The sequence below is a fragment of the Crassostrea angulata genome, chromosome 3, assembly GCF_025612915.1.
Source record: "Crassostrea angulata isolate pt1a10 chromosome 3, ASM2561291v2, whole genome shotgun sequence".
Classification (NCBI taxonomy): domain Eukaryota; kingdom Metazoa; phylum Mollusca; class Bivalvia; order Ostreida; family Ostreidae; genus Magallana; species Magallana angulata.
The window spans coordinates 33,826,622-33,854,596 of NC_069113.1; the positions used below are offsets into that span (position 1 = coordinate 33,826,622).

General features: G+C 33.2%; 1 protein-coding gene across 1 annotated transcript; it reads right to left on the reverse strand.

Moving 5' to 3' along the window:
• Positions 1–601: 601 nt before the first annotated feature.
• Positions 602–27,940, reverse strand: LOC128178264 (macrophage mannose receptor 1-like). Its single transcript, XM_052845361.1, has 37 exons — positions 27,751–27,940; positions 26,796–26,892; positions 26,449–26,575; positions 25,859–25,923; positions 25,543–25,664; positions 25,225–25,354; positions 24,950–25,038; positions 24,656–24,760; positions 24,350–24,466; positions 23,769–23,942; positions 23,514–23,636; positions 22,505–22,621; positions 22,298–22,345; positions 19,973–20,149; positions 19,315–19,560; positions 16,192–16,346; positions 15,886–15,993; positions 11,924–12,039; positions 11,588–11,730; positions 11,079–11,292; positions 10,844–10,954; positions 10,481–10,533; positions 10,021–10,188; positions 9,221–9,259; positions 5,900–6,057; positions 5,184–5,233; positions 4,738–4,850; positions 4,501–4,641; positions 4,006–4,116; positions 3,668–3,822; positions 3,370–3,475; positions 2,858–3,096; positions 2,567–2,735; positions 2,008–2,277; positions 1,413–1,583; positions 1,204–1,290; positions 602–899 (listed from the first exon to the last, which is right to left on the reverse strand). The coding sequence occupies exons 1-37, from the start codon at positions 27,803–27,805 to the stop codon at positions 706–708; spliced, it is 4,863 nt and encodes a 1,620-aa protein (XP_052701321.1). The 5' UTR covers positions 27,806–27,940; the 3' UTR covers positions 602–705.
• Between the last annotated feature and the right edge of the window lie 35 nt (positions 27,941–27,975).

The following is a 27,975-nucleotide window of genomic DNA, read 5'->3' on the forward strand; positions in this document are numbered from 1 at the left end:
TTTCTTTTGTACTTGCTCTTCATAAGAACAATAAAAAACAATTTTATTTTTCATTTGTGTTCTTGCACTACAGAAAGTCACTCCCTTACAATCTGCAGTATTCAAAATCAATATTCTGCAATATTCAACATCAACCATATCTGAAAACTTCTGAAGTTTTCATTTGACAAGTAGCTTGTCATTTATGCCCAAGAGCCAATACCATATTGTACTGGTGTACTTAATAAAAACCTTATCAAGTACTGATTACAACAAGCATACACTTTAAACTTTCACGTGCAAAGTTTGAACGCTAGAATGAATACAATTCGAACACGACTAACCGACAATACCTTAATTTAGCACCGCCCCTTACTCGTATTGGCGTTTCCACAAAAGAAAATAATTTTATTCTAATTCACCGAGTTCAACCAAAATAAATTATATAAATATGGTATAGAGTAAAATTTAAACACCCCACTCGGACTGAATAGTTTTAATAAACTCATGTCAAGATTTAGCTATGAATATCTCGGTAAGTAAGCAAATATTTCTCGTATGATCGTCAGTTTTAAAAAAAAATTTAATGTGCTTTAGAGAGAAAAGATGCAATTTTTTTTGGAAAATTTATTAATAAACTTTTGTTCTGTACATGCAAGAAATGGCGATAATAACACTTTTGAATGCAATCATTGACAAATACTCTAGAGACTACAATGAATGTCTTTACAGTTCGGAAATAAAAACGTTTTCCTCGTCTTTAAAGTACACTGCGTTCTCAAATCCCGCTGATATTGGTTCTTTATATGAGGACGAGAACTTGCGAGATTTGATGAAGAATGCGATACTTCCCACAGCGACCATTATCAATAGAAGTCCAATCACAACGCCAGTAATAGCAAACACAACTTTAGGGTTATCTGTGAAAGACGACATATATTATATAAAGACACAGTTTTGTCAATTTTATCAGAATACGTCAATATTCTAAGGTATGCAGCACGTAAGAATTAATAAGTCAATATATGTCACACAGTTTGTTAAGATATCTCTTTCAAAATATTTTTGCCTTGTTATTTAACGTTATCATAAAATTTAAATTGATGAGAAGTTGAAAACTTGGTGAAACATCTTGCATTTATTCTTAATGATGAAAGAAAAGGACATAGTATCTTGCATTTATTCTTAATGATGAAAGAAAAGGACATAGTCTGGAAAACTCACTTATAAAACTTTTAAGCCATGTTGTATTGTCGTCTGTTGTGCTAGCGACGTCATACACTTTTATCGTTGTTTGTATTCCACTAAATCCTAAACAACAAAAACGTGGGAATGACATCGTATTACAATTATTAATTTTATTAGTTACATATGTTACTGTTATATAAATCTGGACTTCATTATTGGATTTAAAAAATCTTAAACTCAAGTACCCGATTCCATGCAAACAAAGCCTTTGATTTGGTCACATGAAGCATCATTCCACGTGCCGTTTGTGAACATTTCAACACATTCCTCTGTTTGGCTCAATAAACTATCACTGGGTTCTTCTTCATTCCAATTTGCGTAGTCGAAATCGCTTTCATCTGACCAGTAAAAACTAACTGGAAAATGTAATTTAAAATGTAATAATGTAATGAGACTGGTCACAAAATGAATCATGGGTATAGCAGTCAAGTCTGGACGAGTTTTGTAACTCTAAACTTATTTCTAGAAATTTTCAGTGTTGCTGCCTTAATTAACACTGTATTATAACTACATGTACATATTATGATTCATAAACTTATCACAAAATTATTTTTTTTTATCCAGTTAATCAAGAAATGTATGTACATGTCATCTCAAAAGCTTGTAAAAGAACCTGATATGTATAATGCATACAACTCTATGGGATTTGCGTCTCTCTCTTTATAGTTGCCTTTTTTTAAAAAGTCATTTGATTAACGAAAATTTACATACATTTTGCACTTTGTATCTTTATATTATTATTGATATTCATAATGAAATGAGATATAATCAACTGTATACTTTTTTCGATAGGATCGGTTAAATCTTTTCGTCTGGATAGCCCAATCCAAAAAGAACGTGTAAGTCCGTTCCTTATGACAAATTCTACCATGTGTTCGATTTCAATGGTAGAATGAATGGAAACTAAATCCATATCGAACTGTTTACACTTATTACGAGCGTCCATCCATGATTCTGCATGTTCAAGTTCGAAGTGATAGCACGCTCCATTGAGAGCCATGGCTGATGCAGTACAGTTCACTTTCAGTGGGGGTGGCAAAGGTTGATTTTCTGAATGAAAAACAAAAAAAAATATTTCAATGACAACTGCGTAATTTCCACCCCATAAAAACGCACGATAAAATTACTACACTTGAGGGTTAAACTGAAAAATACATGTATTCTATAAAAAAGAAGCTACTTAAAACATAGAATAGTGAACTTTTCATAATATAGCATTTTTAAAAATTAAATTACTTTGAAACAAACAATACATACAAAAATAACTCTTGAATAGTGAAAACAACTGTGAAAAACAATTTGGATGCCGTTCAAATTAATATATGAGTAGTATTATCACCGATTATCTTTTCACAAAGAAAAGGTAAGCGAATTTTGCAAGATGTATCCTTCCATTTGTTGTTGTGTGATAGCACGCAATCTTCTCCTGGTTTCTGACTAGGTTCTGACTGGTTCCAGTTAGTGAAAATATAGGGTAGGCCATTACTCCACATATAAAGATCCGACGTCTATAATATAATTATTTTTCATATTAATATAGTTCAATAGAATCAATAAATTCATGAGCGTTATAGTGCTCAACATGAAAACGTGTGACAAAGATGTACCAAAGTTCACACATTTTTCATACATTTGATCTTCTCAATCCTATCCAGTAGGTAGTTAAATTGACATGGCGACCTAATGCTTGAATAAAACCGAATCTATATATAGTCGATATGGATGCCAGTGTTCCGTTATCGAGTGTACAGAAGTGATCCGCCGATTCCCAGTCCAATGGAATGTCTTGGAAGAACCGATAGCACCTTCCATTATTCTCCACGTAATGTGGTGGACACACAGTTGATTCTATTACAGGAATAGACAGATCTGCAAAGAAAAAAACATTTGACGGGAAAGGAATGGTACGATTGACTTGCTTAAAAATGGCTGTAGGATGGTTAAAAAATAATAAGGAAAATACCTTTAACAAATCATGACTGGGTATTTTGAAGAATTCATCAAAATGGCATTAATTTTAATGATTATCTGATTCGTTATTTTTGGTCAAATTTCCGGTTTTTTTTATTGTTGTTAAAAATATCAAAATTACGGTTTTAATCATGTTAAATTTTGCTACCAATTTCTTTCTTTCTACATTACCTTTCCAAGCTTCACATATGAAACCTCTTTCAGCAGTACAATAATTTGTTTTCCACGTTCCCACATTCATCATGTCAGAATAACCTTGCATTTCAACACAGTTGTACTGCATTGCCGAAAGAAAAGGAGAAGGATCATTTCATTTCAGTCATATATTTCAACTCATATCTAATATATATTAATCCAGTTACGATGACATTGTATGCAAATCTTTCAAATGTTTGAAACAAAAACCATAATTCTTATACACACACACACACACACACACTACATTTTAACGTATGAATAATTTATCTACCTTTATAAATGGTTCTCCAGTTTTCCAGTTAGTATAGGTCACCTCATTGTTACTTTCCCAAAGGTACTCACCCCCCTTATCCTTGGTCATACTTTGCATCAGAAGTCCAATCCACAAGTATTGATTTGACCATTCAAGCAAGTTAATCACAAAATCTTAAACGAGAAATTAAGCACACATGAATAATTGTATGCTAAAATTTCTGCTTACATTTTGTTCACTTTGATTTGTATTCTTTTATCATCATTCTATTATTTTAAGATCATGAAAATACCCACAGAGGAAGCATTTTTGTAGCTGAAGGAAATAATTTAGAAAACAACTACACTAAATTTTACCTTGCTCAATTTGATCCTTTATTGATAACAATGAGCTATTTCTTTTCAAACACTCATCTACGGCTCCGAACCACGTTTTGGTCTCTTTTACCAGCTTGTAACATTTATTGTCTATGGATTTAAACATAAACAGGTATATAATGTTAATCAAAATTTGGTCTTCTGCTTTTTTCCTCATTTAAATCATTTCTGTTGATTTCATTATTTTTAGTATATGTGTGAAGGCGAAATTATGATTTTAAAATCCCTAAAATTTATATGTACAATGCATTTGTTTTCGTTCAGTAAATATAACTAAACAATTTACGCTAATTCCAAATAATGCATACATTTTTTTTACACGTATGTGCTTCGTGTTACAAATTCATATTAAAAATGCATCAATCAGGGGAAACATGCTAACAATTTCAGCAATAATTGCAACTTATTCAATGATAAAAGATATTCCCTTGCATCAAGAAAAGTTAGTATGTTTAAGGTAACCAATAACTTTACTGTAAGGAGATGGTTTAAACTGTTCGGGACATCCGCCAATTATCAAAGCTGGTGGCACGGGTTCGGAATCGCCATGTTCACGCTGTTTACATATAAAGCCGTTGACTCGATGGCCACAGTTAACGGGACTCCATGTGCCAGCTACAAAGACAGATTTCGGTTCTTTAATATCGAAATAATTCAATGTTTCTAGGAAACATACACATTATAGAGGACCTGCAAACACACTGACAATACCATTAAAGACGGAACACCGTCTCTTTCCTGTAGGTGAACCAAAGACATACTGTGCATACTTAACGCTATTCCACACTTCAAAATCAAATGGTGTGCCATCATTCCATTGAAAACTGTAAAATAAAATGTTGAAGTATCGCGTACTTATACTTATTCAAGGAATGGTATTGAAGTTTTGGTATCATAATATGATTAATATTTAAGATCATTACATACATTTCATGAAAAAATAAAAAATATTTTGCATTACAATTTCTGATAAAACATATATAAACGAATTGATCGCGCTATCCTATTATATGTCTGAAACATTTACCACTCTCCAATAAGCTCTCACCTCTTTCTATAAAAACAAAACAAAACAAAAAAAACAAAATTGGGAATAAAACAAATATCAGAAATAGTATGATCACTGGTTATGAATCAAATAATTATACAAAACCTACCCATCGTTTTGCAAATCGCGTAAGCCTATCCACAGGCTGCCATTGCCAATCTACACAAATAACGGATTAATGATACAACATGTGATTTGAAATCTATAACAGTTTTACTATATAAATATGAAACGTTTCCAATCTTTATTGAAGTTATTGCAACATGTTCTTCAAAACCTTTGAATTGCATAAGATTACGTGCAAAATATAACGAGCGATGAAAATATGTACTAGTAGTTTGTTTAATCAGAAAGAGAAAGAGGATCATCAAATTACTAATTAATACTGCAAAACTAAGTAATGAAGAGTTTTGTCAAATTACAACTCAGTACAAACTAGTATTTAAATCAAATTTGTATTCTCTCAAATAAAAAAAAAAATCTTGAAAACAAGACATTAATAAGTCTTTAAATGCGTTTTTACTTTAAGTACTGTGGATTCATTATTATTCTTGGTTATCAATTTTCGTGAATTCAAAGAAAATAACAGTTTAAAGGATGCAAAAATTCTTTGTCAATGATCCTATAAATACAAACTGTTTGTATGAATTGCACTTCAATATATGAACATTAAATTTCGTGGATCAACTTAACAACGAAATCCACGAAAATTGGTATTCAATGAATCTTAATGAAACTACAGTAATGGTACTTTTACTCATTTACAAATGCAAAACACATTGTTAATAATTCACAATTTATACTTGATTCCAAATTAACACATACTTCTGCTAAGAATATATTTTCTCTCCTATTGTGGATACTCGTTAACTCGGCATCCTTCTGATGACATAAACGTTGCGCTTCAAAATACGTCGTATTCATGAAGTTGACGGCAAAACACGAACCATTGAACGATATAAAACGTTCATCGGCACATTTTTCTGAAGAATGAAAGTTTTTTTAATGTCAAAATAAACAACTCATTTGAACCACAAAACCTAACTGTGAATAATTAGAAAATATAGCCCTTTATTTATATATATAGTATAGAAAGTTTAACCCTCTAACCCCCCCCCCCTAAAAAAAAAGAAGAAAAACGTGACTATCAAACATTCAAACTACCTCTATGTTGCCCTACACTGTTTCGCAAATATAGTTACAATTCAAAGAAGAAAGACGAACAGACGATTCGATGATGAATAGTCTTACTATAAATTAAGTCATTTTTTCCATTGAACTCTTCTGCTTATATTGTCCACGTGACAAGAACACAGGCAACAACACATACCGCTTGCGTTTAGATTTTTCCATATTTATTTTTTAAAATGCGATAATAAATTGTTGTTCTCATAAATCAAAATCTGAATAACATAACATCTGTTTACTTTAGAAACAAAATCAAACTCTGATAAAATAAGCATTACTGTATCAAAATCAAAATATCTTGACAACTTAGTACAGTAGATCTTGCTCATTTTTTTTTTAAATCTACCGAATCTTATCCACATATTTTTATGGTCAATATCAAACCTCTTTTGTTGTTGTACCTGTAAGAAGATTTTTTTCTATTTCTATATACCCCCCCCCCCCATTGTGGCCCCACTCTTCTCTAGGGAATCATGTTTTGATCAAAGTTTAATCTGCACAACCAGTGCTTTCACACAAGTTACTGCTTTTTGGACTAAAAACTTTTCGAGAATATTTCTAAAGATTTTTTCTATATATTCCTATGTAAAAATTCACCCCCCCCCCTCCCTTGTTACCACGCCCTACCCCTTGGGACCATGATTTAAACAGACTTGATTCTACATCATTTGAGGATGCCTCCACAAAAGTTTGAGATTTCCTGTCCTAACAGTTTTTAAGAAGATTTTCACAATATATTCCTATGTAAAAATTCATCCCCCTATTGTGGCCCCTACCTACCCGGGGGACCATGATTTAATCAAACATAAATCCACACTATTTGAAGATGCTTCAACTCCATATTGAGCTTTTCTGGCCAAATAGTTTTTGAGAAGAAGATTTTTAAAGATTTTCTCTATATATTCCTATGTAAAAAGTTCACCATCCCATTGTGGCCCCATCCTTCCCCTGGGGACCATGATTTGAACAAACTTGAATCTACACTATCTGAAGATGATCCAACTCTAATTTGAGCTTATCTGGCCAAATAGTTTTTGAGAAGAAGATTTTTAAAGATTTTCTCTATATTTTCCTATGTAAAAATTTAACCCTCCCATTGGGGCCCCACACTACCCCCAGGGACCATAATTTGACCAAACTTGAATCTACACTATCTGAGGATGCTTCAACTCTAATTTGAGCTTTTCTGGCCAAATAGTTTTTGAGAAGAAGATTTTTAAAGCTTTTCCCTATATATTCCTATGCAAAAATTTGACCCCCTCCCATTGGGGCCCCACCCTACCCCCAGGGACCATGATTTGAAGAAACTTGAATCTAAACTACCTGAGGATGCTTCCACACAAGTTTAAGCTTTTCTGTTCAAATCACTTTTGAGAAGAAGATTTTTAAAGCTTTTCTCTATATATTCCTATGCAAAAATTTGACCCCCACTTTGGCCCCACCCTACCCCCCGGGACCATGATTTGAACTTGAATCTACACTACCTGAGGATTCCTCCACAGAAGTTCCTGCTTTTCTGTCCAAATAACTTTTGAGAAGAAGATTTATGAAGATTTTCTCTATACATTCTTAGATAAAAATCCATCCCCCCATTGTGGCCACACCCAACCATGATTTTGTATTATTAAAATATCAAAACTGTCAACGCATTGAAATATTTAACCACAATTTACTTCACAAAATCGGCACCAATGTATCTTGCATGTTTCAAAGATTCCCTTCGCACGCGAACTGCTGCACAACATACAAATCCATTCTTGTCCGATCGACTTGTTATCTTACGTCCAACATGGCTGTTTTAGACAAAGAACCTCAATTTTAAAACGGTCTTTAATTTTTGCAATTTATATTTGCCTTCCCATATGAATGCTTTGTGCCAAATTTGGTTGAAATTGGCCGAGGAGTTTTAGAGAAGAAGTTCAAAATGTAAAAAGTTTACAGACGGACAGACGAGACGGACGGACGGACAGGCAGACAAAATGTGATCAGAATAGCTCACTTAAGCTTTCAGCTCAGGTTAGCTAAAAGTATTATTGAAAATATGAAAATATTACATATATTCTTCACACGCCATTATATATTTTTTTTTTTAATGTAAGTTTTTTTTTTAAATTTCAGAATTGACCAGCTAGTTCTTACTAGATGGTGTCTTGAACATGCATACCTTCATATTATTTGTTAACATTGAAAAAAAATTAATTGTACCAAATAGACATACATTTAATCTAACAGTTACTAATATTTACATACTTGATCAAACTGTATTTAACATATCAAAATTTTGGTCCTAGCTGGCAAAACCATAATTCTAAACGAGTGCAATAGCACTCCTCCTTTTCCGTACGTCTGTCAAGTTATTTACCCCAAGTATTTTGAAATGATTTTTTCCTCTCCTTTTTGAAAACATGAGCTATATATTTGTACTAAGCCACCGAAACATACTTGTTTTATACTTTAAAACAAATGCATGTTATCTTAAAAAATCATTGATGTAGGCAAAACTTTAATTGGAAATTTATCACGCCGTTTAAAAAATAGAACCGGACATGAAAGCTACTGAGTTACATTAAATACGAAATTATAACCAGACAAGATGGCTGTAAGGTTAAGACCATTTACGAATTTAATCTCCTTGAGAAGAATAAAGATGTATAAGGATCCTGTATAAAGATATTACAAATTAATCTTTAAAGCTAAAATTATTAATTTTTATGGAGGGGGGGGGGGGGGTAATTATAGTTCACGGCTTTTAAAAAATCATATATTTTTTCAAAGTAGATCCCATCGACAATTCGATGATAATCCAGACTTATTTATTACTAAGAATATTTGTCAAGTATTTATCTTTAATGATTAATAACCTTACACCAGTATTGTTAAAAGTTCACTTTTTGCACTAAAAGTAACTAAGAATACATTATTTCGTAAACTTGAGCAAACATATATTTGCAAGCTTACCGATTGGAATGGGCTGGAAATGTTTCTGTATTTCCACTCCTTCAATGGTAAATAAAAAGTATTTTAAGTTGTACATAAACAATGGGTTGTAAATTAAATTCGTAAGTGGACAAAAAGTCAAGAATCCTCGAAATCTCTAACAAAAAGAATGTAAGTAATATCAATCACATGAAAAACATGTCTAACTTTGACTCTTGAAAAATAAGTTTAATACTAAACGTAGTTTTTAAAATGTTATCAGTCTTCAAACAAATCTGTAATTTGATTGATAACCTTACTTTAACTCTCCATAATCATCTTTAATTAATATTTAATATTTAATAGTTCCCTTCACCATACAATCAAATCTCCTCAAATACCTGATCCCCTCCCTTTTTTGTGTTCCCTTTCTGACTTTAAAGGGTTATACAAAAGTATGCATAAATTAATTTTTCTTTTTGTTCTTTTCATTTTCAGGTCAACATGCTTTTATTTATTACATTTCTGCAACTTTAATTTGCTTTTGAACATATCTTTGTTTTTATTCAGAAATTTGTGTTTTATTAGTATTTTTGAGAAATAACATTCCATCCAAATTTTTTAAAAATAATATTTGAAATTTTCTTTTGTATATTTTCTATACTGGTGAATATGCTAGCTTCACGAATTGAAATCAAAAGATTTGAAGATTCAGAATTTTGATGATCTGTGTCGATAATATAAAAACATGTTACCTTTGTACATATTAAATTTTTTCTCCAAAAAACTCATGAAAATACAATTATGCTTTTAGAACTCAATGTAATATAATGAGGAAAAACCTTTTGGTACTTTGCAAATGAATGGATGTAGATTTGTGCAACTCAAATCGTCAAAGCTTCCATCGATGTATCGGAACACAACACAATGTTCATTGGCATTCAAGTTAACAATCCTATTGTCCATCCATGGTGCATAGACCACAGGTGTTCCATCCGACCAAACCCAATCTGAACATTGCAAAATATTTCTGATTGTTTGTCCTCAAATTTGTTTTTTATTTTCCTTCAAGAAATATAAGTAACCAATTTCTATTTTATTTCAATAACATAACTGAGCTTAGCGAAAAAAAAAATGAATAGGAGAATGTTAACATGTGATATATTTGAGCTACAGCTGAGTTACTAGTGGCCATCTTGTTTTTAATAGCATAATAATCTAAAAAAAATTAAAACATTAAGAAGAAATTATATGACACATTTTTAAAAAGAACAATTAAGGTTATAAATGCTTTTAACGTACATTCCTCTTTCTCTCGATCGTTTAGTCCAACCCAGTACATGTCACCAGATTTCCTGAAATACATATCTATTAGCAATTTATATAGTCTGCATGCATAATTAAACGTTTACGTCAAACTTTACCACTAAATAAAAAAAGTCTTCAGGACACTAAGAACGATTTATACTCCTATGAATCCAGTTTATCCAATATTCTAAACTAAGTAACACAATTTTTTTGTGTTTTATTGCATGTTTATTAATAGGATATTTTTAACAAACTACAACCACTGCTTATACATGTACAAATACCTTATGAAAGCGTTCACAAATGCTCAAAACTATTTTTTATGCGAACTGAATTTATTCATCAAAATTACATTACCTTATTTTAGACTGAAGGTCATTCAATTCTGCTTCAGAATGAATGCTAGCTAGATCAGCCCCAATTCCTCTACAATATGCCCTCGCATTTGTCCACGTTGAATTTTCAAACACCCAAAATGTAAAAAAAAGAAGAAGAGTGGCTGGAACAGGTAGACTTAAAATGGCGATTGATGTATTATATGAAAGGAAACCAAATAAAGCAACAAAAGCGTAGCATTTAAAAAATACAAAATACTTTGAAACAGTTGTTATCTATTGTAATCCAGTTGTCAGGACACATGAGAGGAGGAGTTGTAGGCGGGGAAATAATAGTTGTTGTATAACCATCTCTCAGAGTCTCACAGATGAATTTTTGTTTTGTTTCACAGTTTATAAAGGACCAAATGCCAACTGGAACAGTTGTGGTCATTGCTGCGCATGCTTCCGTTTGGTGGAGTGAAGAAGAATCTAACATAAGAAAACAAAAATCAATATACAACAAGAGAACACAATTGCCACTCCATAATGTACACACTTTAAGATACACATAGTTTATACTTTTCATTGACGATTGCATATGATACCGCGTCCATGTTTCAAGAAAAAACTTAATAACCAAAAAGACAGTAAATTAATATTAGAAGCGAATATTTTATTCTGCAATTCACCGATGTCAATCTAATCGACGGTAAATTGTTGCCCTTAAAGCTTGGTCAATTAATACATTTTGCATATATTCAGAGAATGGCGCTTTTTAATTTACCAACAATATCACCAAATTGAAATTCAATAGGGTGGCCACTATTCCACAAGGTTGAACTGTCATTAGCTCTAGTTTCTTTATATCCGATCCAATAGTTCCCCGCTTTTTCAAACAGTTGACTTGAAAGAAAAGCCTGTATATACCTACAGCAAATAAATTATTAATAAAGAATATTATTTTCGTATGGATGATTAAACTCTATATCCACTCACCATCATACGTAAGTTGTGATTTCAAAGGAGGAAGTGAAAATGAATGCAACAGTTCCTTGAATACGTAATCAAAGTACACAAAAAAAATAGATAAATGAAAAAAGTAACTAATAGCAACACGTACCTGCTATTAACAGTTGCTAAATGTCCATTTTCTGATTCGCAATTTGCTTGTGCTTCATTCCAGGAAAGATTCTCCTCGGCAAATTTGTAGCACATTGATTCATAGCTAATATAGGTCTAAATTAAAAAAAGGATTTTAAGGAGACTTTTCCAAAAAACCCGACCCATAGGTTTATGGCTTGCGACAAATATACAACCAAGAAATTTTAGTTTGATTTTGTCAAGGTGTAATGTATTGAATGGTGGATTTACTTTCAATCTATATACATATCTCTCTCAAAGTGCTTTACTGACTCTGATTAGTCTTACACACGCTTACTATTTCTTTATCAATCAGATTTATAAGTGAAAAACATTGTCACAACCGTAGGAAGAAAGAATGGGTGGTAAGTAAATCCTTCATTTAATAAATTACTTTGAAAATCAAATTTTAGATTTTATTTCCTTCGGATTTACTCTTAGAATATACATTTACTTTAAAAAGAAGGCTAGTGGGAATTTTGTTTTACAAATATTGTTTTTACAAATTGTACCTATAACATTCAATCCTTAATAAATATGTACTTTTCTGTAACAGTTTAAATATACTGCAACTCGCATAAAAAAACAACCTTAAATGCTTCCATGCTTGGTGATTGATTCTGTAACTTTTTACTTATTAGCAATTCTAATGGTTTTTTCAATCGATCTTGATACTGGCTGGGTATAAACAGGCTCATGAGGACCATTAAAAACAATCTTTATCTTTCAAGATTACTCGTAAATATACTCGTATATACTTGTTTTCAGAAAGCCAAATGAATGTTCTCTTAGAACTAACTTTTTATTTCCTGAAATAAGAGTACAAAAGTTTTGGCCCAAAAATATTTCATACGATCCTGTTTCACTGTCCATGTCTCATAATAGTTACTACACAGTTACGGCTCCCTCACCTGACTTCAGCTCTTGTGTATTTGAGCAGCTTCAAAATGTTGTAATTGCTACATGAAAAACAGCTTTGTAAGTATTTTGTTTTAATAATGCCAATCTCAATGGTCCAAGGTGCAAGTCTGAGTCAGGCACATTATTTACTCTTGAAGTCTTAAATTATATACTCCCCTATTTCTTGGCAAATAAATCAATTAAATCATTGATTTCCCCCAAAATGCCAAAATATGATTAGTAACTAATTGTTTAGAAGCCCTTCTGTGTGTTGAGTCTTTACTCTAAAAAGGTGATCTGCAGTAATTCAAGTGACCTGCTACATGATTAGCTTTTAACAGAATGTTGTTTAAAATTGTCGTTATCCAAGATATCCAAACACTTGGGCAAAGGGCTGGTGTATTTGTTGATAAACAGAAGTTTCTGTTTCTTTCAGATATATGATAAAATACACAAATGACTTGCACACTGCCTGAAAATCCAAGTGATTGATACGTAGAGAATTTTCATCTTGTCCATATTCTGATATTATTTTCCCCATTAACCCCCGCCCCCGAACCAAATATACGAAGCATCTGTTGTGAGGGTAATTGTTGCCTCCTATGATTCAAAGGAGTTACCCTTTAAAATGTTTACTCTTTTTAACCACCAATTCAAATGATCTACAAAGTGTAGAATAACGGAAATCTCATATTCTAGGTCTCTGAGTGATGGTTCCAAAAATGTAACAACTGTAACTGAATTGGTCTCATGAGTGGTCTGACTTTAGAAATCAGTGCTAGACAAGAGGCTTTTAACCCTAGTACATGTACTCTCTGTACTGATGACATTTGATTTCCAAGGTATGATCTTCTTAGAGCAAAAGTGAAAGAATGTTGGACGTATAAAAGCATTTATACTCATCGAGACCTGAGTCAAACATGGTGGCCTTTCGTCTTAATATGCAATTTGAATTTCTGAATGAGTGTTTTGTTAACATAGGAAACATGTCTCTCACAGTTTAAATAGCTCGTTCTAACTAGAGTTTTTTATTTTGTATTGCAAAGTATTCAAAAGGCAGCCCAACGCTTGCTATGTATAACAATTTGTAATATTAGCCTTCCTAAGAGCTACTAATATCCCAACTTCTCCACTGCTCTCAGAGATTTGGTATAGTAACCTGATGAACTACCACAAGCTCTATTCTGTCTATATATCTTGATTAATAAGTGATGATTTTATTGATTAACCCCAAGAAGGCACAATGAAAAAGTCCTTACTTATCTTTACCTACAAGAAATAGAGCCTTGTAAGTTTTCCTTTTTGGGTGTTGATTTTAATCAACTCTCCTATGCAGTTTCTGTGGCAAACCGAAAGTGAAACAGTGTTTGGACCTAAGCACAAATCATCACCGCTGACAAGACTTATAGATCTTGAAAATAATAGATAAATTCGGTGTACTGCATGCTGTACCATTGTTTTTCAAAAAACGTTTTAATAAATACCTTGAAAATAGTTAGATATAGTACGAACAATTTAATTTTTTTTTTGTATATGTATGTATTCCTACGCCAGAGTTCAAAATAGTCTCGTTCAAACAGACGCTCGGCTGTCTCCGTAAATCTCCGACAAGCAAAGAGTCTCTCTTGGTAGTCGGAGATTAACGGAGACAGCCGAGCGTCTGGTTGAACGAGATTAGAGTTCAATATTGCTTGGATCCACGTGTAAAATTTTAGAAACATTTCGATTACTGACAGTTTAATTATGAATTAATTCCATCTTTAAATGTTACACAACATGATTAATATGGGCCGAGTTCTCTCGAAATTATTGTCGGAAAAGTTCGAGAATTCATATATTAAATATGATTGTGCGTAATTCAAATACAGATTAGAAACTACTTGCCAGGCAAAATAACATATCGTTGATTTCAAAATTGATGATAATCAATAAAATCAACTCCGAAAGTACTTAAGTACTTTGATTTTCTTTTTATAAGCTGATAAGCTTTCTTCCCTCCAGGATTTGTTGATAATTTTTTTTCTGACTAGCATGGAAACACAATCGTACATCCGAGTTGTCTGCAGACAAAGTGTCTGTACCAAACATACCAGTAAGTTTACTTACGAACTTTGTTTTTTACTGGTTTCCATTAGAAGTATACTTTAACAAAATGGTCCTCACATATTTCGTCTTGAACTTCTGATCTATGGCTCTGACGAGTCTTATTCCAGAAAAATTGTTTTCTTGATTTCTTGACCGGCAAATCATATAAAGTTCGTCTTTCTTCTCTAGTGAGATGAATAGATAGCGTCTGTATTTCCAGGTGCAACTAAAATGCTCTTTTGAAAGATTTGTGCATCACGAGACGAATTAAAGCACGTCAATACGGCCGAAATTTCTCTGATCTACATGTATCTCATACGACGGCTAGCCTCATAAGCGTCTTCGAAATCTTGGATACGAACATCAGGTCTGCTTCGTATGTCACAATTGTCCTACAACTGTCTTTAAGATATAAAATATTTGGACAATTTTTTTTTTCAATTTGGGCAAGCTTCGTTTGAACATCAGTTCTTTTCTTGTCAAGGTCTTTTTCTCTTGTCCGACCGCATTTTTGTTGCTATGCAGTGACATAGACTTTTTAAAAAAATTTCCTGCCATACTACCAATCCGATAATGGCAGATTCATCGGGCATAAAACCAGTGTATTGACTGTTTGGCACAGAAAAACTGATTAAAAGAAGAGGAAATAATGAATGTTTACAACTTATCGGAATCAGTAAAGCGCTTTATTAAAGGCAAGTTGACTGTTTTAAGGGAGTGCGCGGCCATCTTGTACATTTGAGGATAAGAATAAGACATTCTTATCATGAAATGTACAGAATGACCACAAATCCCCCTTAAAGTGGAATGAATCCTTATGTATATTTTTCAGGTGATTTTCAGGTGATAAGTGAAACCGAATGAAATGAAATTCTTAAATATTTGTTGCTAATAACAATAAAATAATAGCACATACGTGTAAAACAATGATGTCAGAAAAATTTAATGTTCATTTACCTCGTTACATCCTGGTGACACAGTTGTTGTTCCTATGTATTGCATTGGAGATTTACAAATAAAACCTGGCATGACGGTATTGCAATCTTGATCAAACCACATTCCATCCTAAAAATAATTTTAAAAAATGTGTGTGTGTGTGTGTGTGTGTGTGTGTGTGTGTGTGTGTGTGTGAGAGAGAGAGAGAGAGAGAGAGAGAGAGAATATCTTTATACGAGAGTTATTATTCTTGTGGAAGTGTTTTACACAAAACGTTTCAAATTCTACATAACATTTATACTTTACGACTATACATGGACATCTTACTTGATATGCCATAGCTGTACATCCCTGTTTGTATGGGACGTATCCTTGGGGTTCAGACCTTCTCCAAAAACTAAAAGAAACGTCTTCACCATTTTCCCATACGAATGTCTGATCTTTTGAATCACGAAGACCGAGCCAAAACCCTCCCTTTAAAACTATAAAAAATCATTATTCGTAGTATAAACTGCATTTGTGTAAAGCATATTGTTTCATAGAATCGCCCAAACAATCCAGAATTCTCAAAATTAAAGGATAATAAACAAATTGCTATCAATCGGTTCTCGCAGCAGATTGGTAAAGCTTATTATAATAGAACAAGAGGCCCATGGGCCACATCGCTCACCTGAGGAACAATAGGTATGATAAAGTCAGCTTAATGGAGTCATAATACAAGCAATCTGGACAATGTACAATAATACACGTAGATCCTGTATAAATAAAATCCATTTTCCCCCTTGGAACTCGGATAGCCCTGATTGCTGCCAATATTTACAAGAGCAGACTTTAATCACCGCTCCTGCACATATATAGGAACTCAACGTTACGCAGGCAGGGATGACCGCACACCTACGCAACTCAACAGGTACCAACGTTTCCGCCAACAGCTCAACCTAACGCAAGCAGGGAGTGCCGCACATTTGCGCTAGAAAGGCCTGAACACCTGCAGCGATGACCATACACTAGTGCTCCGCCTCCACCACCACCAATACAAGCAGGTATGACTGTACACTTGTATTAATGCGATATATAGCAGGAATGACCGCACACTTTGTATCGAAGGTTAGAAAACACGGATGTTCACACACTCAATCTACCCATACCTGTTCAAGTTTAACCCCAAACAGTCGCTCGTCATAATGCAATAGACACTGTCCCTATATATGTGCCGGCCGAAAATAATTCATAGTATCTAAAAATTGGAAATCAAAAATAAACAAACTAATCCGGCCTAACCCAAAACTTCTGATGCAGAACAACTTATATACATTGAATATTTATTATTGTATAAAAATAATCATCACAATAATTGGTTAACAGTGGATGCATTAATTAAAATAATCAAGAATCAATAAATCAAGGGCAACAACTCAATACAGTAATACAAAAAGATTCTAATGAAAAAATAGCTGCCTGCTTCAATTTTATAGTCACATCACATGTTGAGTATTGCAGTTCTCAAAAAAATCCTTTACAATTGCTTATATATGGGATATTTATCTACATCAAACTCTGAACCTTCTTGTGAGGCCGAAGAATTGTCCTGGAGCCAAAGTTTTAACAATTATAAAGAATCTTGCTGATTAGTTTCTGAGAAGAAGATTTTTAAAGATTTACTCTATATATTCCTATGTAAAACTTTAACACCCCCCCCCCATGTCACCCTACCCCCAGGGATCATGATTTTCACAACTTTGAATCTACACTACCTGAGGATACTTCCACACAAGTTTCAGCTTTCCTGGCTGATAAGTTTCTGAGAAGAAGATTTTTAAAGATTAACGCTATATATTTCTATGTAAAATGTTAACACCCCCCCCCCAATGTGGCCTCACCCTACCCCCAGGGATCATGATTTTTACAACTTTGAATATACACTACCTGAGGATGCTTCCACACAAGTTTCAGCTTTCCTGGCTGATTAGTTTCTGAGAAGAAGATTTTTAAAGATTTACTCCATATATTCCTATGTAAAATTTCGACCCCCCATTGTGGCCCCACCCTACCCCCAGGGATCATGATTTTCACAACTTTGAATCTACACTACCTGAGGATGCTTCCACACAAGTTTCAGCTTTCCTGGCTGATAAGTTTCTGAGAAGAAGATTTTTAAAGATTTACTCTATATATTCCTATGTAAAATTTCGACCCCCCATTGAGGCCCCACCCTACCCCCAAAGATCATGATTTTCACAACTTTGAATCTACACTACCTGAGGATGTTTCCACACAAGTTTCAGCTTTCCTGGCTGATTAGTTTCTGAGAAGAAGATTTTTAAAGATTTACTCTATATATTCCTATGTAAAACTTCGACCCCCTATTGTGGCCCCACCCTACCCCCAGGGGTCATGAATTTCACAACTTTGAATCTACACTACCCGAGGATGCTTCCACACAAGTTTCAGCTTTCCTGGCTGTTTAGTTTCTGAGAAGAAGATTTTTAAAGATTTACTCTATATATTCCTATGTAAAACTTCGACCCCCCATTGTGGCCCCACCCTACCCCCGGGGGTCTTGATTTTCACAACTTTGAATCTACACTACCTGAGGATGCTTCCACACAAGTTTCAGCTATCCTGGCTGTTTAGTTTCTGAGAAGAAGATTTTTAAAGATTTACTCTATATATTCCAATGTAAAATTTCGACCCCCCCATTGTGGCCCCACCCTACCCCGGGGGTCATGAATTTCACAACTTTTAATCAACACTACCTGAGGATGCTTCCACACAAGTTTCAGCTTTCCTGGCTGATTAGTTTCTGAGAAGAAGATTTTTAAAGATTTACTCCATATATTCCTATGTAAAACTTCGACCCCCCATTGTGGCCCCACCCTACCCCCGGGAGTCATGAATTTCACAACTTTAAATCTACACTACCTGAGGATGCTTCCACACAAGTTTCAGCTTTCCTGGCTGTTTAGTTTCTGAGAAGAAGATTTTTAAAGATTTACTCTATATATTCCTATGTAAAACTTCGACCCCCCATTGTGGCCCCACCCTACCCCCGGGGGTCATGAATTTCACAACTTTGAATCTACACTACCTGAAGATGCTTCCACACAAGTTTCAGCTTTCCTGGCTTTCTGGTTCTTGAGAAGAAGATTTTTGAAAATTTCTCGAAATTTTTCATTATTTTCTAATTATCTCCCCTTTTAAACGGGTGTGACCCTTAATTTTCACAACTTTGAATCCCCTTTGTCTAAGGATGATTTGTGCCAAGTTTGGTTGAAATTGGCTTAGTAGTTCTTGAGAAGATGTTGAAAATGTGAAAAGTTTACGGACAGACAGACAGACAGACAGACAGACAGACGGACAGACAGACAGACGGACGACAGACAAAATGTGATCAGAATAGCTCACTTGAGCTTTCAGCTCAGGTGAGCTAAAAACGTTTTTTTTTCCTACCTGATTCACAACCTTCACATGTTTTTCCACATCCACGGAGCATAAAAGTTGGATTTTTCTCACAACCACCAGTACGTGCCCAAGCTTGGCACGTGGTTGATTCGAATACATCGTGGCATACTAAATCACATATACCGCATGCAGCCATACATTGTTTGGTCATGAAAAGCAGATCAGCTGTACATTTACCAGCAGCAGCAAGTTCTGAGCAGTAAGTATCATTTGAATGAAGATTAAAGCAGTAATCTGAAAATGAATTGTCGTATTGTCGTATGTAGATTCTTATCAAGTTCGAAAAGTTAATATTCAGCAAAATTCATAAAATATATTTTGGATCTGTTAAGGTGGTGCGGGACTTCTGTTGATCTTAATTTGGATTAAAGTACATTATAATTGGAATACTTTCAGCGGTTTAGAATTTTCAAATTTTGCAATATTTTACCAAATAATAGCTTTTGAAAATATTTAGAGAGAAAAAAATGTAAAAACCCCAGTCATGACACGTTTGTGTAAACCCTCTAACCCACTGTGCTACGCTGTTATTTGACAAAATCAAGAAAGAAACTACATATAAAAATAACTCTTCATTCTATTATTTATTTCGATAAACACTACGTCACAACATGGAAGTGTTCCATAGCACCTTAAATGGACTCACTTGAGGGAAGCTGACTATAAAGAAAGTTTTGCTCATTTTGGTCCTCTACGGATGCTAAAAATCCTTTTTGTTTTCTGCAGAATTCACTTGCCTCAATCCAAGACAACTTTCGTCTCTCAATCAAAATACACTGATTATTATAGATCTTCCATCCGTCCTGACAAGCCTTACTACTGCCTGAAAAATAAAATTTTAACTGCAACATCTATTATCAGAGGAGCTTAATTTCATAGACGGAAGTTACACCGTACAAAATGATCCCTCAAACATGACACATTCTAGCCTTGCTTAAGCATTCGGACACTCATTGAAATTTTGATAATTTGCTTTTCAAACGTGGAGCTCTGTGACAAAGCAATATAAAAAAAATGCATAAATTTTCAAAGTGCGTTGTAACAGAGCTGTTTACAGTTATATTTCTATTATTCTCTTATTATTTATAGATGCGGTATTGCTTCGTAATCTATATTCTTTTGTTAGCTTTGATCAAGTTGGCAGTTGGAGAACAAAGGCCAAGGTGTTTGCACTATCCCGCGGAATCTGTCAGCAGTTTACAAGATTTTAATGAATCTTGTAAAAAGTTTTCAGAATCATACATTTTTTTTCATAGGATTACAATTCATGGAAGATTCCGGTACCAGCTTTTCAAACATGACCTTTTATTAGTACAACTCATGAATTTAATTAAAAATTCTCCAGAATTACCCCATTATTTCTTTGAGATTGAGATTTCGCTGTAGTAAGAATTTGCATTTGGGCTGCGTTTTACAACTTAATGCTAGTAAAACATGCTTACAATACTTCCAAAAGTCATTTATGAGACTGAAAAGGTTTTTCATGAATTTTTCGTAAGTTCTTTTGTAAAAAGACTTTCGAGTTCTTTAAAAACAAAACTAAGTCCAGGCTTGGATGAGCAGGACTAAGAACTAATAGATTAACAACAAAAGTAACGATCACACGATTAAATGACGAATTTAGCCCAACATAAGCAAGGTGAAGAAAATAGGGGAAACACCCACATAATCCATAATTATATTTTAAATCAAAGTACTGAAGTACTGACGGGAGTTGATTTTATCGATTGTTATTCATTTTAAAATCAACGATTTGTTATTTTGCATGGCAAGTAAATTCCTATAAGTATTTGAATTACGCACATTTTTATAATATGAATCCTACAGGAATTTCGTGAAAATCCAATATAATCATGTTGTGTAATATTCAAAGAATAACTCCATCAAACTACGTATTAGTAATCGAAATAGTTATGAAAAATTGTATGGATCCAAACAAAATTGAACTCTACTCTCGTTCAACCAGACTCCCAGCTGTCTCCGATACTCTCCGACAAGCAAGAGAGACTCTATCCTTGTCGGGGATTTACGGAGACAGCCGAGCGTCTGGTTGAACGAGACTATATTGAACTCTGGCGTAGGAATACATAAAATGTACGACTTCAAAAAATATCTAAATTGTTCGTACTATTTAAAATCTGACTATTTACAAGGTATCTATAAATGAGTTTCCTTGAAGAACAATGCTTAAGAACTCATTACATCGAATTTATTGATTAGAACTAAATGTTGTCAGCGGTGTTGATTTGTGCTTAGGTCCAAACACTGTTTCACTTTCGGTTTGCCCGAGTAACTGCATAGGAGAGTTGATTAAAATCAACTCCCAAAAAGAGGTTTCAGTAGAAAGAGTCGACTACTAGATAGTACTTGTAGAACTTCCCTATTTTGGATTAAAAATAAAACGTTTTATTTAAAAAGTGCTTTTAAAGAATAAATTGAAAACTTTGCATAAGAAACTCACAAAAATTTGAGTGAAATTGTTGACCAATAGTTGCAAAGGCCAATTTGTAACTTGGTAATTACTAACAGTAGTGCTAGATGAACTGTAGAAAAGATATTTGGAAATTAAGCAGCTGGTAGAGTAAGTATGGCACTTAAAACTATTGCAGAATGGCAAAAAGGAGTTAAAGGAAAAGTTTACAAAGACATGCAAGTCCATTTCTTTTCTTTAATACTTCTGTAATCTAATGTATTTTATTGCTGTAAATTTAAATGTTTGTATTAATATCTTAATGTATTCTATTGCTAGCCTGCAATAAAACATTAGCTTTGTTATTCGGCAGTTGTTAAAAGACGGTCAAGACATTTAAAACACCGATTCCCGACCTTGCTTAATTTTTATAAAATTTTCAAAGTTTAATGCGTCTTGGAAAACGGTTACTGATCTTTCAAAATTTACGAAAAGTACCGGAATTGAAGCTTAAACTCACAAAATCAATCACAATGAATCATTAATGAAAAAAAAGTGTACCGTTATTTTCAATTGGCTTTACAGTTGTTGTCTTTAATTTTGAGGAACCTAAAAATTGAAGAAAAAAAAGTACCAGAATATTGTTTATCATGAAAAATTGCATATTTAGATACTAGTAATTAAAGACATTTTATAAAAGAAGAGTTGATAATTTTTCTCAAAACAGGAAATAAAAAGAATAGAATGTGAACAAGTTTAGGAATTTACGATTTTTTTCGCAAATAAAGGAATGTCGTTGACCGCATGATACATCAGACCATTTTCCATTACTAGAAAACATGACGACACATTCCTCAGTACCGCCCTCCTGACCATCAGGTTGTTCTGTTAAATATAAATTGAAAAGGATGTCGTTAGGACTACTAGTATAAAGACGCAGACAACATGATTACAACTTGTGAAACTACGAGACAGTGGCGTCGGAAGCAAATTGAAAGTGGGGAGGCTAAACTAATCCTCAGAAATCTTGACATCTTGACAAAACCTGATTCCCAAAATCATAAAAATCCTAATCTTCGGGGGGAGGGGGGGGGGGGATTATACCTATAACTCCAACTCCAATATTTCAATCTTTTCAAGGTAAATTCCAGGTCAATTATATTTGCTTCGAGAAAAAGTGGGGGGGGGGGGGGGGCTGAACTCTCTATTATGCTATGTGTCTAATGTTTAGATCAAACTTTGCCAAAAAAAAAAGTGGGGCTAAAGCCCCCCCCCCCCTTACCCCCCCCCCCCCCGGTTCCGACGCCTATGCGAGAGCAACACACCAAGACTCATAGTTACATTTTATATTATATAAAATGTCATTAGATCACAGAAAGTCACATGATCAGTGCAGTGTCCTGTCTCTTCTTAAAGTTGAAACTTAAAACAGTTTTAGTTCAGATGTTTGTATTTTTAGTGATTTTTATTTTCTAGGTCGACTGTTACTAACGAACAAAAGAGTTCAAGAAGACACGGGGTCTAAGTTTCATATTTATGAAATATAAACATAAATGAGTTTGAAAATATTAAGATATGGTATAATATCTGTATTTTAAAGGTACTAACTTATCACTCATCAGTGTAGAAATACATGGTGTGCATAACTATTGGTTCAACAATGGAAAATAATAATAATATTCCTTACAAATATACATACTGTTTGATTTTAAATTTAGTAACATTTCTTAAAATTGTGATTTATTTTTCTATATAGTTTTTTTTTAAATTGGATTACCTGGAAACCAATTATAGAAGACAAATGGAGCTCCATTACTCCATTTAAACCCTTCGCCATCAGTCCGAGAGTTTGCACCGATCCAGAATGCTAAATAGTCGTCCTTTGAGGAATGAAGGAAACCTGAAGTATACATAATCAAAATAATGTAAATTTTCACAATATGAACTTGCTTTGAAAATATAAAGAATATTTCCTTTCACATGTAAATTATCACATTTACATATAAGTGATATGTAAGAGCATGAATCATACCTGATATATATCCCTGTTCGTGGACGCTATCCAGACTGATCAAATGCGCTCCTTGTTTGATACACTCGTCTTCTGCTGCTGACCAAACGAGCAATTCCTTTTTCACCAGATAACATGAATCGCCTAGTGGATCATTCACCCAACCAAACCCACACTCAGATGATGTTTTGTTTTCTGAATTTTTAATACATTGTACATTTCAGAAAAGGTTGTTAAATGATGAGGAAAAAACAGGTTTTTCTTAAATTTCATCTATTTAATGTCATGCCATCTTACTAAAGTTCGTTTCTTATATGTCCATGTTGATGACTGTTAGTACATTTCCCCATACAATATATATCATTTTATTAAACTCCGTTCAAATGTGTGGTTTTAAAATAATTGTCTATCAATCTTAACATAGCTTGACAAGATTTTGTACTATTCGTTAATGTTATTTTCAAGAGACACATTGATAAAATGCATTACTTAATTATAATTGATGTTGATTTTCATATTTGATAGAAAATCTTTATATTGAATCGAAAGAAGATACTTGTTCGTCGTTACAATAATATGGTCTAACATGATCTTCATTGTACCTTTAACTTCAGCCTTCAGCATGTTTTTCTCCCAATTTGAAGAACCAACGTCAAAGTTGCATATCGTGTTGGCCGAAGATGAACAAGGTATATCTGTAAACCATTTACCTTCTCTACCTTGAAATGGGATTAAATATAAACACCTTCAATGGGAGCTTTTGAAATGATTGAGAACGTCAAAGACTGAGAACAAAGACAAACACAGACGATTTTTAGTCCTTGATTTTTTTTTCGAAGTACTAAATAAGATTTTTAAAAGTTACTCTGGTGTTCATAAAAATTTGGCTTCTTTAATAAAGATCTTACTAGTATCCATGTAAGAACAGTTGAACTGAAATTCATCTGTTTCATTAAACCAGTTGGTATACGTCGGCCAAGAACCTTCCCAAATCCAGTCATCCTGGGCGTCCTCTTGAAAATGTTAATAATTTTAAAAGCCATTAAAGCTATTTCAATTTAATAAATGAAATAAACAATGGTATATTTCTAATGATAACATAATACCAATCGTAATATTGAATGATTGAAAAATTTGTATAAGAGAAAAAAAAAAAGAGGAAATTTTAGACTCCTAATATATTAATAATCTTAGAAAAATACTTCTTAAATTCAACCAAAGACGATCATCGTTTCCTATTCCTGGACTTTGTACTTGTACGAGCTGGTGAATGAATACTTGCTTATCAACACTACAATATAGAAAAAAAATGTTAGGGATAAGGGTTTGCTTCAATATAACTGGGGTTCTAGAAATGAAGATGTGCATTTATTTGGAAAAAAAATCCAATCCAATAGATATGGTTACTTCATGATTCCTTATTTTTAACAATTCACGAAAAGTTGTTCTTTTCTTTTCTTTTCCTAGCATTGCTTACTCCGTAATTTCAAGCAACGTGGAGTCCATCAGTTGACAGTATAATATGGAGTTATTCCACGATGTTTGAAGTGTGTCGATATACCGATAGCAAGTTCGCTGGTGGAATATCCAACCAAGGGGACAAGTGCCTGTAAATATTGATAATGATACTCAGTAATGGCGTGCCTTTTTATCAAAGATTCAAGAAAAAATGTGCATATTCAGGAAAATAATGTTTCGAAACTATATTTCATATTAATATTAAAATTCCCATGCATTTAGTATCAATTTTCATGCATTATAAACTAAAATGATAATATATAATAAGAAATCTTACCCTCAGGTTTTGAACAAGCAAAATAGCTTCTTTGTTTGCAATCTTTGAAAATCCACTTGAGGATTCCATCTTTTTCACGTATAACAACACAACTTCTGTTGTTTGTACCAAAGGGATCCGAACTAAAAGACATTATACTATGACATTGTGTGAAAATAAGTAACCTTTGATAGAGTTATTATTCGTAGCTTTAGATCTGTATTTATTAAGATGAGGTGCAGTCCTTCTTGAACTATGTCAATGCAATTTATTTAGTATTTGAACTCAAAATACGGACAAGAAAACTTTACTCCAATAAAAGACTCAAATGCCAAACCTGTCTGATAATGTCCAGCTTTGATTTATATGGTTCACATTTTCATAAGATGGGTTTACCCAGTTCTGTAAGGAAAAACATGAAAGAAAGAAGTTTGATCATACCGGTATTATATATTTATATACATTAATTCATATATAAAGCATTCCATTTCAATATTAATGATATCATCAAGAGATACATGTTCATTTTGTTTTATCTTTTAAAAAAAAAAAACCCGCAAAACAAGCTTCTGGAATAATGAATAGATACCCCTAACTAAATTACTGTAATTATGTCGACATATAACATGAATATGCACAAATCTTTCCGAGAACATAGGACATGACATTTGCGATATGAAAATATTCGCGTGAATGTAAAACTGCGAACAAACTAACGTCTCCATTCGCAATAAAAAACAAAAAGATGTCTCTTAGATTTTATTTTTTTAAAAAGGGTAGCAGCAAATGAATTTCAACGGTATTTAAATCAGCAATATGATACAAATTACTTAGGAAACCAAAAACAGTTCTATGACCAAAAAAATCCTCAGACGACCTAAGCTGACATTGCTAGCATTGTAGAACTCCCTTAAAAAATTATTTTACCCCTCGATATAACGAAATCCCAATCCAAAGCTCAGCTTGTACAGATTTAGAAAGATTCACCAACGATTCCTGAATATCGTCATCGTCAATAATTGGAAGCTCGGCGTCCAAAAACCTACACACGTTTCTGTAAAACGAAAACAACGGCGAATTGTAAAAGAAAAATTATTAAGTTTATATTCATGTTTATGGCTATGTAGACCTATATTTTAGAATAAAAAGGTACAACTTACGTAAAGAGTATTTTACCTAGAATAGCATAAAAAATGTTACATTTTAAAACATTCAAAGGGGGTTATTGAATAGGTGTCATGTTAAGCAATTTAGAAATTTGACTGAAAACTTACGCAGCATCTTCCCAGGATAAGGAGGTGTTATATATTTTATAACAATGGCTCCCATAATGAGTCCAGTAGTTTGAGATATCACATAGGTCAGTTTGCACTGAAATGAAATAAGTTTAAAAAATCACATAACTTCAAAATGATTTGATTTTTTGTTCGTATTATCTAACTTGTTCCCTCTTGCTTCATCTGCTAAAAAAAATCGAATTCAAAACGGGGCTTACTTATTTCAGTCGTGGGTTTGCAACTCCATTATGATAACTAAATAGCATAATGATGGTTATGTTTTGTACATAATTAGTTAATTAGTTGTGGATATATTTCTTTCACATCTACAAAGTGATTAATACAACATTGTGATGAATTTCTTTTTATGAAAGTGTACCATCACACACTAAGAAAATCTAGAAATGCACTTAGAAAATTCAAATAAAGATCCGTTTTGTTTATCTAAAATGACATCTTTCGTCGGTACTAGAGGTTTTTTTTTCTTAATTGGTACTCATGACATCCGGAAACTGACAGAAGCCCTCGAAGTTCAGAGTAGTATTCAGTCACACGGAGAATATTATACTTTTTATGATTACTTTCCTTAACACCATCAACTTTTTCCTAATAGAAAACCGACAGTAAAATATTTAAAATATTTAAAATGGCAAATCATCAGAATGAATCAAATTACCAAACTTACCCTAGCAGCATATCATAAAATATTAATGTTGAGAGGAAAAAACGTAAACACTTTACACTTATGCAGATCTAGAGGGAGTAGGAGAAGCCCCCCCCCCCCTTAAATATTCAAATGTCCTAATATACATAGTACAGGCCCCGGACCCCCTGGCAAACATAAGTATTACTCAGACACCCCTTGGAAAATTTTCTGTTAAGCATGAAATACTTTTTATTTATTTTTTTCAGATAAATGATAAGATATTCAGCAATTATCATAAAATCTTACCTTTCGTCTCGGCAATGCAGATTAAACATACCAAAATGAAAATAAGAAAATTCATTATGACAATTGAATCACTGAATATCACCCGAATCGGTATTCAAATCATCATCATCATCTTAAGATATTTTCAAGATATTTAAATGAGATCAAAGCTTGATTTAGACTGAGCACATTATACAGCAGCTTAAATGTTTTAACTATGATCAAGTCTCGTAAAGTAAAATGGGT

Excerpts from the sequence above, each read along its gene's own strand:
- LOC128178264 (XM_052845361.1), bottom strand. The coding sequence starts at position 27,805 with ATGAATTTTCTTATTTTCATTTTGGTATGTTTAATCTGCATTGCCGAG. Across the intron at positions 5,234-5,899 it reads AAAATATATTCTTAGCAGAA|ATTGGCAATGGCAGCCTGTG; the intron begins GTATGTGTTAAT and ends TTATTTGTGTAG. Across the intron at positions 3,476-3,667 it reads CTGGAGAACCATTTATAAAG|TACAACTGTGTTGAAATGCA; the intron begins GTAGATAAATTA and ends TCGGCAATGCAG.